This window comes from Abrus precatorius, unplaced genomic scaffold (assembly GCF_003935025.1).
Source record: "Abrus precatorius isolate BTA unplaced genomic scaffold, Abrus_2018 Scaffold10, whole genome shotgun sequence".
Classification (NCBI taxonomy): Eukaryota; Viridiplantae; Streptophyta; class Magnoliopsida; order Fabales; family Fabaceae; genus Abrus; species Abrus precatorius.
The window spans coordinates 34,390,122-34,407,692 of NW_020874292.1; the positions used below are offsets into that span (position 1 = coordinate 34,390,122).

General features: G+C 30.6%; 2 protein-coding genes across 3 annotated transcripts; one reads left to right on the plus strand and one right to left on the minus strand.

Annotated features, from left to right (window-relative positions):
- Positions 1-452: 452 nt before the first annotated feature.
- Positions 453-4,464, minus strand: LOC113874310 (pyruvate dehydrogenase (acetyl-transferring) kinase, mitochondrial). Its single transcript, XM_027512547.1, has 6 exons — positions 3,697-4,464; positions 2,473-2,731; positions 2,159-2,339; positions 1,808-1,955; positions 1,474-1,687; positions 453-831 (listed from the first exon to the last, which is right to left on the minus strand). Exons 1-6 carry the CDS (start codon positions 3,943-3,945, stop codon positions 773-775), a joined length of 1,110 nt encoding a protein of 369 aa, XP_027368348.1. The 5' UTR covers positions 3,946-4,464; the 3' UTR covers positions 453-772.
- Positions 4,465-12,624: 8,160 nt separating this feature from the next.
- On the plus strand, positions 12,625-17,138 carry LOC113871734 (novel plant SNARE 12-like). 2 transcript variants are annotated; one of them, XM_027508836.1, is made up of 10 exons: positions 12,625-13,042; positions 13,509-13,601; positions 14,039-14,132; positions 14,236-14,273; positions 14,558-14,655; positions 15,740-15,819; positions 15,888-15,944; positions 16,031-16,123; positions 16,206-16,280; positions 16,624-17,138. In XM_027508836.1, the coding sequence occupies exons 1-10, from the start codon at positions 12,966-12,968 to the stop codon at positions 16,726-16,728; spliced, it is 810 nt and encodes a 269-aa protein (XP_027364637.1). In that variant the 5' UTR covers positions 12,625-12,965; the 3' UTR covers positions 16,729-17,138. The 2 variants fall into 2 exon arrangements, with proteins under 2 accessions (XP_027364637.1, XP_027364643.1); XM_027508842.1 differs by lacking the exon at positions 13,509-13,601 and having other exon boundaries at positions 16,624-17,058.
- The last annotated feature ends 433 nt before the right edge of the window (positions 17,139-17,571 follow it).

Here is a 17,571-nt window from a genome sequence, read left to right on the forward strand (position 1 = left end):
CAAATACAATATAATATTTAAATTCAAATTCAATTAGAAAACTCAATATTTAGCCTTAAATATATAAATAAAAATAATAAAATAATAATTATTAAATCAAGAAAAAAAATAGGACCAAAACAAATATTATTTTATAAATTCATACATTAAAATAAAAAATATTATAAAATGTAGAATTAAAATAACTAATAATCTCACTGATTAAAATGCAAGCTGTGCTATAACTGTGCCAAAAGATGTTTTATAATGTTTTTGCTTAAACAAATATTTAGTAGCTTAAGTAAAAATCACTTTATTGTTTAAGCAAATTTAAATTCACCTAAAACAAAAATAAAATAAGATGTTGAGTTGCACATTAGATCTTGCATTCGAGTGACCTACATTCAATTTATTTTGAATCATTGCTGGACCACACAAAATGGGCCCCTATTCTATTTAGAGACACATGCTAAGAAATAGTTGCATGACCTTATTTGTTTAAAAATCATGTGGGATTATCTCCACCTTTAACTATCTCCAATGCATCAAATTTTGAAAGAAAAAAGGACCATAAAAAGGGACAAATTCTCGAAGCTGGATCCGACGGCAAAGGGACCAACACCATGCACAATATTAAGTATTGACATATTTACAAGAAATTTGTGAAATTATTAGAATATGAAATATTGACGGCAAATAGTCCATTTTGACACTAACAACAATGGTAATTTTCCTAGCACCATACTACTTGAAGTTACTTATGGTAACTCTTGAGTGCGACTGAGAAGTACTTTCAGGGCAAAGGTTCTTGTGAATCTCCCAAACGAGACAAATGGAGATATGCATCAGTCCCTGTGAATAAACAGCCCATGACTGCATCAGAAAACTTGATTTTGAAGCAAGAATAAAATGCAAACTGAAGGAGTCTGGAAACAACAAATCAGTACTCTAAAAATGTAATATAGTATGATACAATTTGAATAAGCTTCTAGATAAGTAATTATAAGAAAAAAAATCAATATAAAAAATGAATAAGGCCCAGTTTGGATAAACTTATTGATAAGTACTATTATTGGTTAAATGAGAGAAGTTATTAGACAAGTACTCTTTAAATTTTTAAGTTATCCAAACTAGACTCATGGAATTCAAAAGCCACTCTTGCAAATTAGACCTCACAAAGTCCTAACGTGTAATGACTTACTCATGGAAGAGAAAAGTGATATTCACTTGATACTTTCAATAAAAGCTCTAATTATTACTGAAGAAATTCAAATGGGCCTCAGGGACATAATAAGTAACTACAAAAATAAGGTTGACAGGATTTTATCTTATCAAACTGCAATTAAATCCCATATCTCAAAACTCCTGTAGGGAGAAGAGATAGAAAAAGTTGGTAACACTTTTATTGCTAAAGAAGTAGAATTATTAATATTGGAAGGATATCTATCAAAAAATATTGTCAATGAGGAGGAAAATAAGTAACAGCCTACTCACCATATCCTTCCATAGAGATTACTTGGAGATCACCTCCAAAATATCGAGCATATTGGCGGCTAATAGGAAGCCCATATCCATATCCAGCCATTGTCACATTATCAGCTGTTCCAAGATCTGAATGCTCATCCAATGGGTTTCTGGCTGTACTATATAGATATGTAAAAATCTTTGATAGACCACTTCTTGGTATTCCACCTCCCTCATCTGAGACCTACAATGCCACTTAGACCAAACAGCTTTTAACATAGCATCTTGATAGTGGTAAGTAAGAATCCGAGGAAAAAGATAACTCAAAAAACTAACAAATGCACTATAAAATTTAACTAAGCACCTTTATGGTAACATCCTCTACTCCATCAGCAATTATTATTTTAACAGGAGGCGAAACTTTGTCAGAATCCATATAACGCTCTTGGACAGCACGGAGTGAGTTCTTAACCAACTCAAACACCATAAGATGCAAGTGAGCTGGAACATAACTGCAACAAATACATACAGTAAATATATATAGAAAGAGAACAGAACCAACTTAACTATAATTATAAATGATTATGAGATAACCGTTCCAAGCATAAGAAACAAGATGGAATCTATGGACCAAAAAGTGTGTATTAAATGCGAAAAAAAATGATAACAAAACAATAGCAAATGAAATTATGAAAGTGAGAAGCATGTAGCTCACGGAAAAGTAAAATCAGGATCTCCGTATATATCGACATTAGGAGCACTGCCATATTCACGACAACATATAGCACGTGCATCTTCACTGGCATTCCTTGCCACCTCCAAAGGAGACATTTTTGTATGTATATAACCAACAACGTGGGGAGGAGGATTGGGATTGTGCAACTCAACATGCTGCCCTGAATCCCACAAAAATGAAAAACACACACAGCAAGGATAGGGATTAAACCTTCACTATAAAGATTTAAATAGAAAAGTTAGTAACAAAAGATTGCTTAGTCTTGTAAGGCAGACAATATTTTCTCAACTAACCGATAAGCATGCGGATTCCAATTCTTGACATGTAAAAGCGATCAAGGAACTGATGAATCTCGTCAAGATCTTCATAGACAATCTTAGGGTCCATACCTTTCTTCAACTGCTGAACCCCCAAGGCCATTGTAGGTACCACATTGTTGTGTCTCACTTTGATGGCCTTGATCATTTCAGTGAACTCTCTTTCATCATTCATATTCTTGATATCGGGGAAGGATCTGAGATCACGGAAAGAATCCACATACCAATCCCTAACCTAAAATCATAAAAGTGTAGCACAAAAGATCAATAAACTTTTAAAAAACATTAAATTAATTTTAAAGTGAATCCTTCTCCCTAATGTCACTAAAATTACCACACAACACACATCAAAACCTACATCAATCCAGCAGCATCATTAACTAACATTATCAGGTTCTAAAATAGGAGCTCAGCCCCAAGGAGTTATGATAATTGCCACTGTCAAGAATGCGCAGAAGAATGAGAATAAATGTTGTATTGATATAGTGATTAAACCATACACCATTTGTAGCTAGCGGAAGACAGAATGTTCAATATCAGATTTTAATGGATAAATCAAGAACCCATATCAGCCTAAAAGCTTAAAATTTTTCATTTATTGGTTCTTGACAAGATATTTGAACCTCTGAACAGTTTTTTCAGAAGTTCGGTTCTTATTATTCAAAATATTATTTCAATATACCATCGTCCCGTTGTAAGCCCCTAGTGTGATTATACACTCCTAACCTCCACGTAATATAGGTTCTTAATTTACAGAATTTCAATTAGAATCTATAAAGAAAAGAAATAAATTAGAATAGAGCTTCAAACTTCACGTGCTTATCCACAAAGCTGGTTTAACCCGGCAAGATTATCCACAAATATGACACGCTAGGCACCTTAGAGGAATCTACATTATCTTAAAAATGGTAATCACAAACTATATTTTATTAAAAAAATAATGATAATTTATAAAAGTAAGTCAATTTCTTAAATCATTATTAATGCTCAAGATAAAGAAAAAGAAACAAATACAACACTAAAGAAATTGCAAGACAATTCCAAAAAAGCTCCCTTCCCCGTAACCAGATAAGATCAAACAAAAAGAGTGTCCCCGAAAGCAGAAGGAACAAAATGAAGGGCACCATAGAAGGTATCAAAAAGACAAACACAAAAAATAAGAATAACCCATAATTCATCACTACAATGTAAAAAGAATACCTTCAAAATAGCAGGTTTATGAGACAAACCATAGGGAAGATGCTCAAGCTCAATAGCTCTCCTAGCAATTCTAATGGCAAGCTCCTTGTGAAGAAACTGAGCAGAAATCAGAAGATTCTTATCCGTGGGTTTGGACCCAAATTCCATCATGTACCTCAAACTAACCCCTGTCTGCTTCAAACAACCCCATTTATGCACTTCGTCCATCAAAGATTTTGAAAATGACTCAAAAGCCTTCTTGGCAGCCATGGCGTTCTGAAGCCAAGAACCAAGAAATCTGAGAGTGAATTGGAACACCAACCAGCATACAACCCAAGCACACAACGCAAAACTGACATAGAGAACCAACAACAAAGAAAAGAAAAGAAAAAAACTTGAAAACTTGAAAATGAAAATGAAAATGCCACCACCCGAATGAGGAGAGAGATGTGACACCCCTTTTGCAAAGAGAGAAAATAAGGACAAAGTGAAGGGTGAAAACAAACCAGGGTTAGTATTTAACCATGGATTGCAAGGGAAAGTTTGGAACTTTTAGATTGCAAGTGGCGAATTTGCAGAAACAGATTACCGGGTGTTTGTTATTAATTCCTCTGAGGGTGGATGAGAATTGAGAGCTCAATGCTATGATTTGATTGGGGGCTGCGATGCTGACACGTGGCAAGATAAGCCCTTGTTTCGGGGAATTCGAATGCTACTCCTCCCTTTGGTTTTGGTCCCACTTGCAAATTGCCACTTCTTTTTCTTTCATCACATTCATCAATCAATGCTCCTTCCAATTTTCCCATTTCATTTCTTACATTTTCCCCCGTTTTCTTGTGTTATGATTCAGAGTTTCTCAATCTTAAAAGTGCTCACTTTGCTTCCAATTGTATTCATTGTATCATACCATAGGATAAGATAAGTTTCGTCAATCATGCATTATTGCATTATTGAGTTGTTTTTTTATTTAATATTTACTATTTGAGATATTAAATTGTATTTTGTTCTATGAAAGAGAGCGCAAGCATCCCATTTTATATTAAGGATTTGTGTTATTCACAAAAAAAATCATATGCGTTTAATCATACATCATAAAAATTTAAAATATTAATAATATCAAATATTATATTTTCAGTAAAAAATATTATTTTTTGTTATATACCTGTAGATAAATATTGTTGAGATACAAGGTCAAGTTTTCAACCCTCAACAATGAAAACATGTTTTATATGAAAAATAATTAAAAGAAAATGATGCAATGATTATTATTTTAAAATTAAAAAGATTCATAAATTAGAGAATGCTAACTTAAAATAAGATTTTTTATCCTACTTTTATCGATTAAAAAAAATACTAAAGACATACTTAGATTAGCATTTTTAAAATTATTTCTTAAAAATTACTTAAAAACTTAAATTAAAAAACAGAATTACAATTTAGGTGTTTTTGTTTTTTGTTTTTCCTCATTCTATAACTAACAAAAATTTAACTAAAAAAAGTTTTAAGAACGAACTTATCAAACAATTTTTATTTTTTAAAAATTATTTTAAAATGTAATTTTTTAAAATAAAAAATCAAAATTAAATCAAACAAGCCCTTGGATTAGCATTCTTAAAATTATTTCTTAAAAATTGCTTAAAAACTTAAAACAAAATGTTATCTAAGAGGAAAAAAAAACCTGTTACAATATTTCAACTCTACAAGACAGAAAGGTTAAAGAGGAGGGAAAGGGACTTCTAAAGCAGGTTAAACAAAGAGACAAAAGTCGGAAGTATATTAAATTTCTTAACTTTTTGTTAAAATGTGTAAAAATTTATGTGTAGAGATTATAGGCTTTGATTGATTCTCTCCACATTAAATTAATTTGAAAAATGTTCACTTTGAAAAACCATGCTCTAACGTGATTTTTCAGTTTAGAATTGTAGAGTAAGAAACACTATTTCTTATACATGAAACTTATTATGTAGTTGAATATTTCAATTTTAGTCTAATAACATGGTTTTCACCACCTTTAGACTATTTATGAGCCTACATAATAGCTATCACAATTCAAATTTTCCAAAACACTTTAGACGGTCAATAGGAGTGTGATCCACGCCCTTAAATTCAATACTCAATTTGATTTAAGGATCATCATAATTCAACCAACGAACCCAATTTTTTGACTAAAACATAAACTCAACATTTTTATAGTACAAGTAAAAAAAAATTTTAAAAATTGCTAAAAATATTAAATATTTTATTTATTCAATAATTTTTTTATCTGTCGTTAGTTAACACGCACCTTAACCCCTAAAAATACACATGCAATAATAAATAAATAAAATTTTATGTTCATGCAAAAAGAATACCACCCTTATAGTGCCTATAATTTCAGTTAAAAAAATCTATTGAAAAAATATTAACAATTTAAAGAGATATTGAAAAAATATATTAATAATTCTCTTTTAAACACACTCTTTAATATATATATATTTTTTTTATGATCAATCAGTTTTACCAAATTCAAAATATTTTTTAAAATATAATTAATTTATAAGATAAGTTTTTTAATTTTTAAAATATGAATCAATCATAAAATAAATTATATTAAAAAAAATTCACAAGAGTAAGATTTATATTCAAAGGAAAAAGTTTAACAATACACTTTTTTATTGTTAGACTAAATTTTATTAAAAAAAATTAAAAAATATATAAAAGAAAAATATTAATGTAAAAATAAAAAAAATAATTTACATAATTTTTATAATATTTAATAAATTTTAATATATAATAATCTTTTTACATTAGTGTAAATTTAAAAAAAATTATATTTAATCAGAATATTTTATTTTACTTACATCTGATGATGAGGAGTTATATTTATTATTTTATTAACCATTTTAAATATAAAATTTTTTAGATTTGTGTTAAAATAAAAATATCTTTATATATATATATATTGCTAACGTTGTTATTCATTCGTGTTGAAAAGAATTATCAGTGGTGGACTTACTGATGCAAGAGAAACGTTGCAGCGTTGTGGGGCAGTGAGTGGTGGTCCTCGCTGCAATTTGCGTCCTCTTCAATAGTGCTTACTTTTTCCACGCGGAAGCTTTAACGATGCCACAAAGGCATCTATATTTGAGGTTGAAAATGAAGAGCAAGAGTGTGTGTGGGTGTGTTACCAGCACTTTTCAAAGTCTAGGAGTCTTATCCTGCAAAGCAACATCAAGAAGAGGAGTACACAAACGTGAAGCCATTGATTGTTCTTTGAGAGGTCAGATTATTAGTGAACCAAATCAGACAAGTAGGCCCATTGTCACATTCTTTCCTATAAAATAGCAGACCTTCCCTCTCTATATATTTCGCATTTGGGACCAATGAAAGAACCACAATTACCATTTATTACTTTATTTTCCCTTGTTTTGATCGTCCACGAAAAGGGCATTGCATAATTAGATTGGGCAATAAGGATGGATTGGCAATTCGGAGAACAGAGATCACAACCATCGTATATTTATTTAATATTCACCAAAACTATATATAATGAATAAGATAAATATTATAATACTAGTAATATTTATTTGTTTTAAAAATATATTTTAAATAAAAAGAAATTTTTTCTCATATTAGTATACATCTTTTATTTAATTTACATATAATTTATATTTTAATGACCCTTAAATATAAATTAAATAAAAAATTCAAATTAAATATAAAAATTTGTATACTCACATTAGTATAAAGAAGATCTGTCCCTTTAAACAATGAAAATGAATATAATATTTAATAAATATAAAGATAAAATTTAAAATTGTTATTAACATAGATATAAAATACCTACGAATAATAATAAAATAATAGAGAACCCAATTAGATTATCAGTCTTAACCTCGTAAATAGAAAAACAAAATTACAATTTACCGTCCACATTTGAAGTTATTCATCGCCTTATGAACATTAATTTCAAAGAGAACTTTTATTATTCCATCCCATTTTTAGTATCCATAACATCAGCAAGATTCTCGTTAGTGGCAGTTCTCTGATGAAGGGTACATTCATTCCTCCACACGAAGAAAGTTACCCCATTTTCTCTTTATTCTATTGGATTTTGTTTTTGCTTTAAATAGAATACCTAAATAAGGAATCACATAATTAAGATCCTCAAGGTCTCTAACTAAATCACTTAACCCCATTTTTTTATTATTCTCTTTCTGAATTTCCCAGCTGATTTTTTTACTAATTTAATTTTGATGCATTAGTATAAAAAATTTTACACAATTAACTAATTAGAATATACAATTGGCATGACTCTTATATTAATTACTACAAAAGTCAATTTTTTTTTGTTTACATGATAATTTATAATTAAATAATAATATAAAAAACTATTATATTGGAGTACATTTCAATTCAATTCCTTTTTTTTTCTTGAACAGAATACCTAAAATGGAATCGCATAAAGAGTTTTCCTCAAGTTATTCTATCGTTAGTTCGCTCAACATTTCCATCACCTAACCAGCTACTGGAATAAGATACCCTAGAATTAAATTTAAACCATAGGAATATGCAGTTTACATCCAAAGGCGTATGCTTATAAAATTACATCTATAATTAATATCTTATAATGAGATTAAAAAGTTTATGTAGTTGATTTTTTTCTGAAATTACTTTTTAACTGCGTGTTTAATCCGCAATCACAAAACAAATGTTAAATCTTATTCAAAACAATACCAGTAACTTATTTCCCTAAATAAGACTGACTACATAAATCTCCTAAAAATTTAAATTTTAAGACATATTATTTATTATTTGATTCTTTTTATAAGATAATACAATTAAATTTTATACAAATCAAGAAGAAAAAGAAGTTGTTGCTTACATGCATGTGTCACTTGCATGCGATCTTCTCATGAAAGCGCTGAAGGTAGGATGATGAATCAGATTCTTTTGCCCACCAATTTTGTCTATTTCCATGTTTAGCACCATTAACATCAGTGTAATATCGTCACAGAATCTCCTTCACCTCCTTAGCAAAATAAAACTGTATGGAGCTAATTCCTCAGAAAGTGCCTCAAACATGTACCAGAAGAAACTCAGAGAAAATGGGTCTTCCCCAGTCTCATTTTTCAATTCCCTTTAAAAATTTGACGAATATTAATGTAGCTCATTTATCGTGCAATATCTAACACCAACTTTGGCTTCATAAACCGGCCATTTTTTTTATGTGACTTCAATGCTTGATTGGTGCCATGTCATTATCACTAATGCAATTCATAGTATATGATGCTGAGGATTTTGTTTTTGTGCAAGAGTGACTAAAGACACTTGTGCTATTGGCTAATATCGATGAGGCTTGTATTGTTTTCTTGCAAGAGAAAACCTACGATATTTAGAGGCCAAATGTAGCCAAAACATTGATATGGGGTAGCTGATGTTCATTTATTTTAACTATATCGACATTAGTTTATATTTAAGGTTGTCCACTCACGTTAAGTAGCAATTATTGCTTGACTCAATTGCATTTATGTTCTTCTACCATGATTAGTATATGACAAGTTCTCATCCAATTCTTATAACAATTAAACTCTCAATTTCAAGTTCTTCAATAATCTGTATTCTACTCACCAATGCTCCATATTTAAGTGACTTAATTATTATTTATATATGAAACCATATTTCATTAAATTTGCATCATATTAAATGATTCATATAAAACGTCGAAAAATGAGGTGGATCGACATTTTCAAACCATGTTTGAAAATTAATTAATTCATATATAACCTATATTTTGGTGGGTTAGTAGTGGGTTAGGGCTGATAACGATGAATTTTAAAAAATTTGCTTAGTTGGAGCATGATATTATCGATTACTGTACTTCATATGAAATAAAAATTTAGATAATGAGAGCAAAATTAAAGATATTCGGTTTTAATAAACAACATAATACTGTAATAATATAAAAATGTAGCTAGGTTTGAACTTGGTTTTGTCACTTGAATCGAATGTAGAGGAAAGAAAAGTGTAGTTTGAGCTAGTTTCAGTGTTGTGGGGACAGAATCTGAAAACTGAAAATAGGTATTGGTGTGAAGATAGTGCAGTTGAAGCTATAGATTCAATCATAGAGGACGATGAATATAAAAAAGTAGATTTTGAACTCGTACTGCTGTAAGTTCTCTTTATTTTTATGACGTTAATTATTTTAAATTTGTTTTTATAATATTGATTATTTATTGTCATTATATTAAATTTTATATTATTAATAATAATTTATTTGATTATTTATGATATTGTTTACTTACTATTTCTGATTTTAAACTTTGTAATATATTTTACTATTGATTATTTTAATCTTTTACTATTATACTAATAGTTTACAATTATTAATGATATTTATTCCATTCTTTTTTCTTTTATAATATTATTTTTCCGTTATTTCACTTTTTCCTACAATTATATTATTATTTAGTATTCTTTTTTTCTTTCTTATTATGTTTTACTTTTTAACATTTTATTAGTTGTTTCTATTTATTATTAATGTTATTTTATTTACTTTATATTTGTGAACATTATAGCATGACTTTTTCAACATTTTTACAGTTATTTTAAATATATTTAAGATATTTTATATGTATTATCATAATATTATTTTATCATCATTTCTGATCTATGACTGTAACACTATTACGTGCATAAATTTTGTATTGATTCTTCTTTTCTTTTTTTTAACATGAACTTACTATTAACTTATTTTTTATTTGCACTAATTATTTTAAATATTTTTTAGGTTATTTTACGCGGATTACTTGCATGGTATTTTCTAAATGCTGTTTCAATTCTAATATTACTGTAATATAAAATGTAATATTTTACTTTGTTTTAAAAAATTTCATTATATAATGTTGCAATTCATGTAGTTTTTTGTGATAACAATATTATTTCATATTTAAGATTACTGTTTTATTATTTATATAATGTTTTTTATATTTAATAAGTATTTTAATTTCGTGGTATTATAAAATATATTTTTTAATGTTATTTGATTTTATGATATCGTGTTGCAAAAGTAAAAGAATTAAAGGAATTAAAAAAAAAAGTCACCATGGAAAAAATAGAGAAAAAAATATCCCCCGGAAAGTATAAATTATGAGATTAATGCGTGTTAGAGATTGTTATGACGTTATGATGTTGTGTTATATTACAAAAATGATTACTTAAATGATATGACAATGGAACATATAGGTATTAAGGCCCAAAAAATAATATTAAAAAAAGGGTAAATAAAGTAAGTAGTGGGTGGCAAAATATTTAAGATTATGTCATAAATTGCCCTTATTAAGAAAAAAGTTGATCAGGTTAGTTTAAGTAACAAAAAAAAAGTTATGAAAGTTGGGAAAACATAAGTTTGATAGATTTATATTTAAAAATAAGTATATTAATATTTAAGACGTTATAACGGGTAAATTAGCTTCAGCTTATTTTGCTAAAAGCTTATTAAAAATTAAATTAGTCTATCCTATCTTATTTTAAAAAATGAGTTAAATTAATTTGCTAATATCACACTTATTATCATTGTAATTTTTATATTAATTTTAAATGAATTAGTTTATTTACTCGTTAGCTCATCAACATTTTTTAATTTATTTTTTAGTGTTTGGTGGACTGACGCGTTAGCGCATCAGCCAACCTTTAAATAAGTTAAATTGAGTGGTCTATCAGATTCAACCTACTTTGATACTCCTATTAATATTTCATGATTATTTTTCTCATGTAAGTCTCTATTTTAGGTGTCTTTAAATTTAATTTAATGTGAAAAAAAAGATCTTTTATAGTCACTTTACTACTATATTTAATCTTAATCATTAAATAAATATATATATATATATATATATATATTATAATATAAACTTTATTAAATATTATATTTTAAAAAATTTAAATGGTCATAGTGAAGATCTTGATCCGCTTTCTTCCCAATTCCAAATGCATAGGCTGAAAAGGAGTATTAAGAGATCATATGAAAAATTGGGTTCTAGCTTTCTCAACCTATGATGGGAAGTGTGATCCCACTAAGGCCAAGTTCATAGCACTCTCTCACGCATTGGAATTTGTATGGGACATGAATTATAGAAGTTTCATTGGTGAAATAGATGCCCAAGAGGTTACTAATTTATTGACTACTAGAGTTGTTCCTCCTTGCCAGTTGCCATAAACATGTTTTCATGTCATCTTTCCTTGATGTTTCCTTTGTGTATGTGCTTGCACCCCATCTTGTCAACTTTGGTGCCCACGATAGTAAGACTCTACATATCTTTAAAACTTGGCAAGATTCCATCAACACCTCAAACACCTTAATACTAACATTTGCCCAAAGACCAATCCACCTACACTTCTCATCCTTCCATGACCAAAACCCACTAAGATTACATTCCATTGGAAGGCAATGAAAGGAAGGTGAATTCTAAATTGGGAGAACATTATATCATACATCATTAATGCTTTGTTTGTTAGAAGGAAAACGATTACATAGGGATGGGAAATTGTAAGAAAATAAAGTTTTCTTATATGAGTGAAAAAATATATATTTTTGTAGGACCTACAAAAAAATTTCTCACACAAAATAGTGAGATTTTGTGAGAAAAAAGGTGGTAGATTTTTTTATTATTATATTTTATAAAAATAATATAAATGTGTCTTGAGACACGTGGAAGAAACTTTTTAGACAATTGTTAATTCCTATCATTTCTTGAGGAAGAGGGAGAAGATAATTATATCAATGGAAAATATTCAAGAAAAGAATCAATGCTACGTATCCCTTTTATAAATTCTTTGGTATTCTAAGAAATTATGATCATATTCTTCTTAATTCATTTTATGAACATGAAGCATGATAATTTATATCATAACATAGATACCAAATATTGTACCCAACCGAAATTTTAAAAAATAATTTAAATAAATTAAAACTAAAAATATAGTAAATATTGGACCCAAAACATGTTTAAGTCCGTAATAAAGTACTTAGGAGAAAACGTTATTATAATTAAACATGATTAATTATTTATCAGCAAACAGCGATTTCTCTAGTCTTCCAATTTGGTTTCGTTTTCCCTCTGAATCCAATTCAATTGAATCCTAAATCTGGCACAGTATCATCATTCTCCACTGTATTTCGATTCCTTCACTTCCCAAGGAAAATCAATGGCTATGCAACCTGTGGAGACCTTCGCCAAATCGACGGGCTAGGGATTCTGCCGGAGTTCGGTTCTCGCCGGGATTTGTGGAGGGAGACAAAATCGCCGGCAACCATGGCCACTGACTTGCAGATGAGCCCTCAGGTGGAGCAGATCCACGGCGAAATCCGCGATATCTTTCGAGCCCTCGCGTATGTGCCTCTCTTAACCAACACCTCTTATTTCTTGATTTGTCCTCTTAGATTTCTCACTTGTCTCGGTATCTAATTTCCGATTATGAGTTTTACTTCGAAAGTAAAAACCTTGCGGCGTTTTTGTTTTGGGATGAGAATTGTGTCTTTCTTATTAATTTTGTTAGTAACATGATTTTATGGTTCTTGACATTTTGGAGGATGACGTTGAAATATAATTATGGCCAATAGGAGTGGGACATGAGTGTAGCATGTGTATACTTAAAAATATTTTTGATTCAGTATTGAGAATCTAGTTGTTTTATGCTTTGTAAAGGCATACAGTTGGCTAGTTAGCAACGTGGAGAGTGTATACAGAGGTAGTTAGCTCGTTGTGCTTTCGGGAAATACTTGGTAAATTGAATTGATCGCATATTTTTAGCATTGGTATATATTATTTTTAACATATTCACGTTTTGCACCCCAGAAATGGCTTCCAGAAGCTGGATAAAATTAAAGATTCCAATAGACAAAGTAAGCAGCTTGAAGAGCTCACAGGGAAGATGCGGGAGTGTAAAAGGTTAGTCACGCATTTATGTAGTTGTAATCTCTCGATAACCAGTGTAACTGAGTAAGAAGGAAACTACAGATGCCATTCAAACTATCAACTTTGTCAATGTTCTTTTCTGCGATGTTTGGCATGGTGGATTATTTTTAGTTTTACAAGTTACAATTAGCATAAAGAAAAGTTCTGTAATAGAATTTTGCATCCCAGTTTAGTTTTTTGAATTATGATGATATGGGAAGCATATGTCGTGTTAAAATTCAATTTCTGCTTATCATAGTAGTGATGCACTTTTCAAAATTTTTCTTTGACAATTCATTTGCCTTTTGCCACTTGCCAGTGGTGAAAAGAAGTGAAATTTCATTGGATTTTCATTTATTTTGCAATTTCCCTTTTTAGTGCATTCCTTGCATTCTAGAATATGAAGCATTATGTTCTATTAATTATGTCAGGTTAATTAAAGAGTTTGATCATGAAATTAAAGATGAAGAGGGCAGAAATCCCCCAGAAGTGAACAAGCAACTCAATGATGAAAAACAATCAATGGTCCGTGCCCAAAGTCTTTCCTTTTTATTTGCTCGTGTGATGTTTGCATGCGCTTTTACACAAACAGCTTCTTTATGTTTGCTTATGTGCAATTTTCTTGCAGATCAAGGAACTAAACTCGTATGTGGCATTAAGAAAAACGTAAGTTCATAATCATCCACACAGTTCTGCTTCTGCAGAATCAATAAATTCACTTCTTTAACATACATTTTAGACCTGGTCCTTTCGAGATTTTTAAGCACATTATATGATTAATACCTATTTTCCCTGTGAGCATGTTCAACTTTAATACCATTACAAGTGTTCACTATTGGTGTTAGCAGAAACAATAAACTTCCTTCCATTTTTCATTTTTTCCACCTAAATAAAGTATAATATTTTTTACTTTACTTATATTATTATTTTGATGATTGATAAAATGATAGGTACATGAATACACTTGGTAATAAGAAAGTTGAACTTTTTGACATGGGAGCAGGAGCAAGTGAATCTATAGCTGAAGAAAATGTTCAATTGGCATCAGGTTAGCTATTTTCCCCTCATACACCTTAATTGCTATCAATATTATAAGTTGTTGAGGATTTTTAGTTTATAGGTATGTGATATGCATATCAAGCATAAAGGAGGGCATGCAGTTCTCCAAGTAATAGGCAGTAAGGACTGCATCACCTCAAACCTGGAAAGGAACACTACCATGGAGCAGGAGGGTGCTAGTTATTTTAACAAGACGTTCTTTTTTATGTGTGTTTGTCTACCCTGTTCTGTTGAGGATATGGCAAGAGGTCTGGCAAAGAATGCCACTAGAAGCAACAAGATTTTGGAAAGGCTGAGTTAAATGTTCATTGACATCATTACTACAAAAGTACAAACATGAACTCTAAATTAGGTTTTATTTTCTTGATACAAGTTTTGAAAAATGGACAAAAACTCCGGTCCTTGTTGCATTAAAAATATCCAAGTAGAACAAGAATCATCAGTCAATCGTTGTAACAGAGTATTGTGTCCCTATGTTGGACTCAGGCCTATTTTGCATTAAAAATAACAGAGAAAGGACAAACAGGAATATAAAATACTTAATCAATAAGCAAAGAAGGGAGGGGATGGGTAATGCTGTAGGACAATCACCAGGTTGAGAAAGCTTGGAGAAAGGGTTCTTGTTGCTGGAGATATGATTGGATGCACCAGGCCAAGGACCCTAGGATACAATGAGTGACTAAAGATAGACCAACAAAAAATTACTATGTGCACAGCAGGGGCTGCAAAATTACCATTTTACTTGAACCACTACAGGAAATAGATATAGTTGGAATGTACTTGATTCAATGGAAGTTGTACCAATACCAATGAGATGATAGCAGCACTTCTCCGTATGAATTGGTATTCATTTCACTTTAAATGGTTTCCCTGTTATAACCAATCTTCATCTACTCATCTAGCATCTATATCACATGCTAATTGTTGTGGTGACTTGCTCAGGCGTCATCTTGTCAGTGCATAATGTTTGATACCTAGGGTTGGGGCTGGGCTTCCTCTGGATGTGTTATACTTTTATGTTTAGTTGATGACATATTTATCTCACCAAAATGCCCATTCTGCTTGTATTATAGAAATGTCAAATCAAGAACTTATCAATACTGGGATGAAGACAATGGATGAAACTGATCAGGCTATTGAAAGATCTAAGCAGGTGACTCACTTCAGAATTATGACGTCATTGCTCCCGTACCTTTGTTCTTAACTTATATTGAAATGTAGGTTGTACATCAAACAGTTGAAGTGGGCACCCAAACTGCCACTACCTTGAAGGGCCAAGTAAGTTTATATGTACCAAGTATACTTTAAAAGGGGAAGTATCTATCCGATCACACATTTGACTCTTCTGTTTCCATATTGTGTAGACTGAACAGATGGGCCGTATTGTTAATGAGCTTGATTCAATTCAGTTTTCAATTAAGAAGGCTTCCCAGCTTGTGAAGGAGATTGGTAGACAGGTTCCTAAATTTTCGTAGTGTCTCTGTGCTATTTACTTCAAACCTCGCTTGTCAAACTTATGTGTTTTTGTTATGTTATCAGGTAGCTACTGATAAGTGCATCATGCTGCTTCTGTTGCTTATCGTCTGTGGAGTAATTGCCATTATTGTTGTGAAGGTATCATCTTCATGTCGTCAATTAATTCCATGAACTTGTCGATACCAATCCTTCTTGCATAATCTAACATTTTTCCACAAGTAGAAATTAAACTAGGCCGCTCCAAGATTTACTTGCAAAAACCATTTTTACATGAAATATTTTGAATAATTTATCGATTTTCTTATTATACTTTCTATACCAATGAAGAAAATGATGAGCAGGACATTTAGTGACATATATTGAATCCATACAAGTAAATTGTCTATTCAAATGTTTGCATGTATATTACTATGACAACTTATTATGTTATTTACAATGATGACAGTAAGCGTCTGATTCATCTGGAACTGATATTTTGCAGATTGTGAATCCCAACAACAAAGATATTAGGGATATCCCAGGATTGGCGCCACCAGCTCCTACCAGGAGGCTTTTGTATGTGAGGCCTGGGGAACATTTTGGATAATTCTTATCTTAGAAGAGTTTGTCCATTCTAATCCTACCAACCTGATTCTTGGATCGCCTGGATGATGGGAAAGTCGGAGGAATGTTATATATCTTTTGAATCTCTTCAATCAATTTTAAATTTAAAATATTTCCTGCCTGAGGTGTCAATATCCTGCATGTGAGGTATATACACGAGTGTTTTTTGCTTGTTTTGAATGCCATGTTTCTTTATGTTTAGGGTTTAGGGTTAGGAAGTAAATAATACTGCAGAGATCAATGTTGTATATGGCCCATTCAAAGGAGATATATACTTTTTTGTTTTTAATTTCCGCTTTTATTTAAGTAACCTACTCATATATTTCCATCAGTCTCGGACGGATTGATATTGTAAATTATATTTATAATTATACTAAATTGCACTTGCAGCTGCTCATGCTGGAGGTTCTCATCTTGCATTCAACAGAATGGTTGTCTACTTGCTGATACCTTTTTAAGTAACCTTAGTTCTAAGTTTAATAGCTTTTATTTTTTTTTAAAAAATCCGAAGTGTCTATTACATTCTCCAGGGTATGGGATTAATCTTTGCTCGGGTGTGTTGGCTCTTCTTGGTCACGAAACATGATTTAAAGAAAGTTATACGCGAAGCAGTCAAGGGATACTAATAAATCCACTCTCAATGAAATCATTGTTAAACGCCCAAATTAGGCATGATTGGTCCAATGACGTTAATTGAGTGATGAATCCATAGAAGGCGTGTCAAGTTGGCATCTAAATGTTGTCAATCCTAAGGAAAAATTTCGGGACTGAAGATTAACAGTAAAATGTCACTAGCTCAATGATTGTGGGGTTCATTTTTCAAAGT

Coding starts and splice junctions, on each gene's coding strand:
- LOC113874310 (XM_027512547.1), bottom strand. CDS start 3,945: ATGGCTGCCAAGAAGGCTTTTGAGTCATTTTCAAAATCTTTGATGGAC. Junction 1,688..1,807: donor TAGAGGATGTTACCATAAAG/GTGCTTAGTTAA, acceptor GTGGCATTGTAG/GTCTCAGATGAGGGAGGTGG. Junction 832..1,473: donor AATCTCTATGGAAGGATATG/GTGAGTAGGCTG, acceptor GTTTATTCACAG/GGACTGATGCATATCTCCAT.
- LOC113871734 (XM_027508836.1), top strand. CDS start 12,966: ATGGCCACTGACTTGCAGATGAGCCCTCAGGTGGAGCAGATCCACGGC. Junction 13,602..14,038: donor AAGATGCGGGAGTGTAAAAG/GTTAGTCACGCA, acceptor TAATTATGTCAG/GTTAATTAAAGAGTTTGATC. Junction 16,124..16,205: donor TGAAGGAGATTGGTAGACAG/GTTCCTAAATTT, acceptor TTATGTTATCAG/GTAGCTACTGATAAGTGCAT.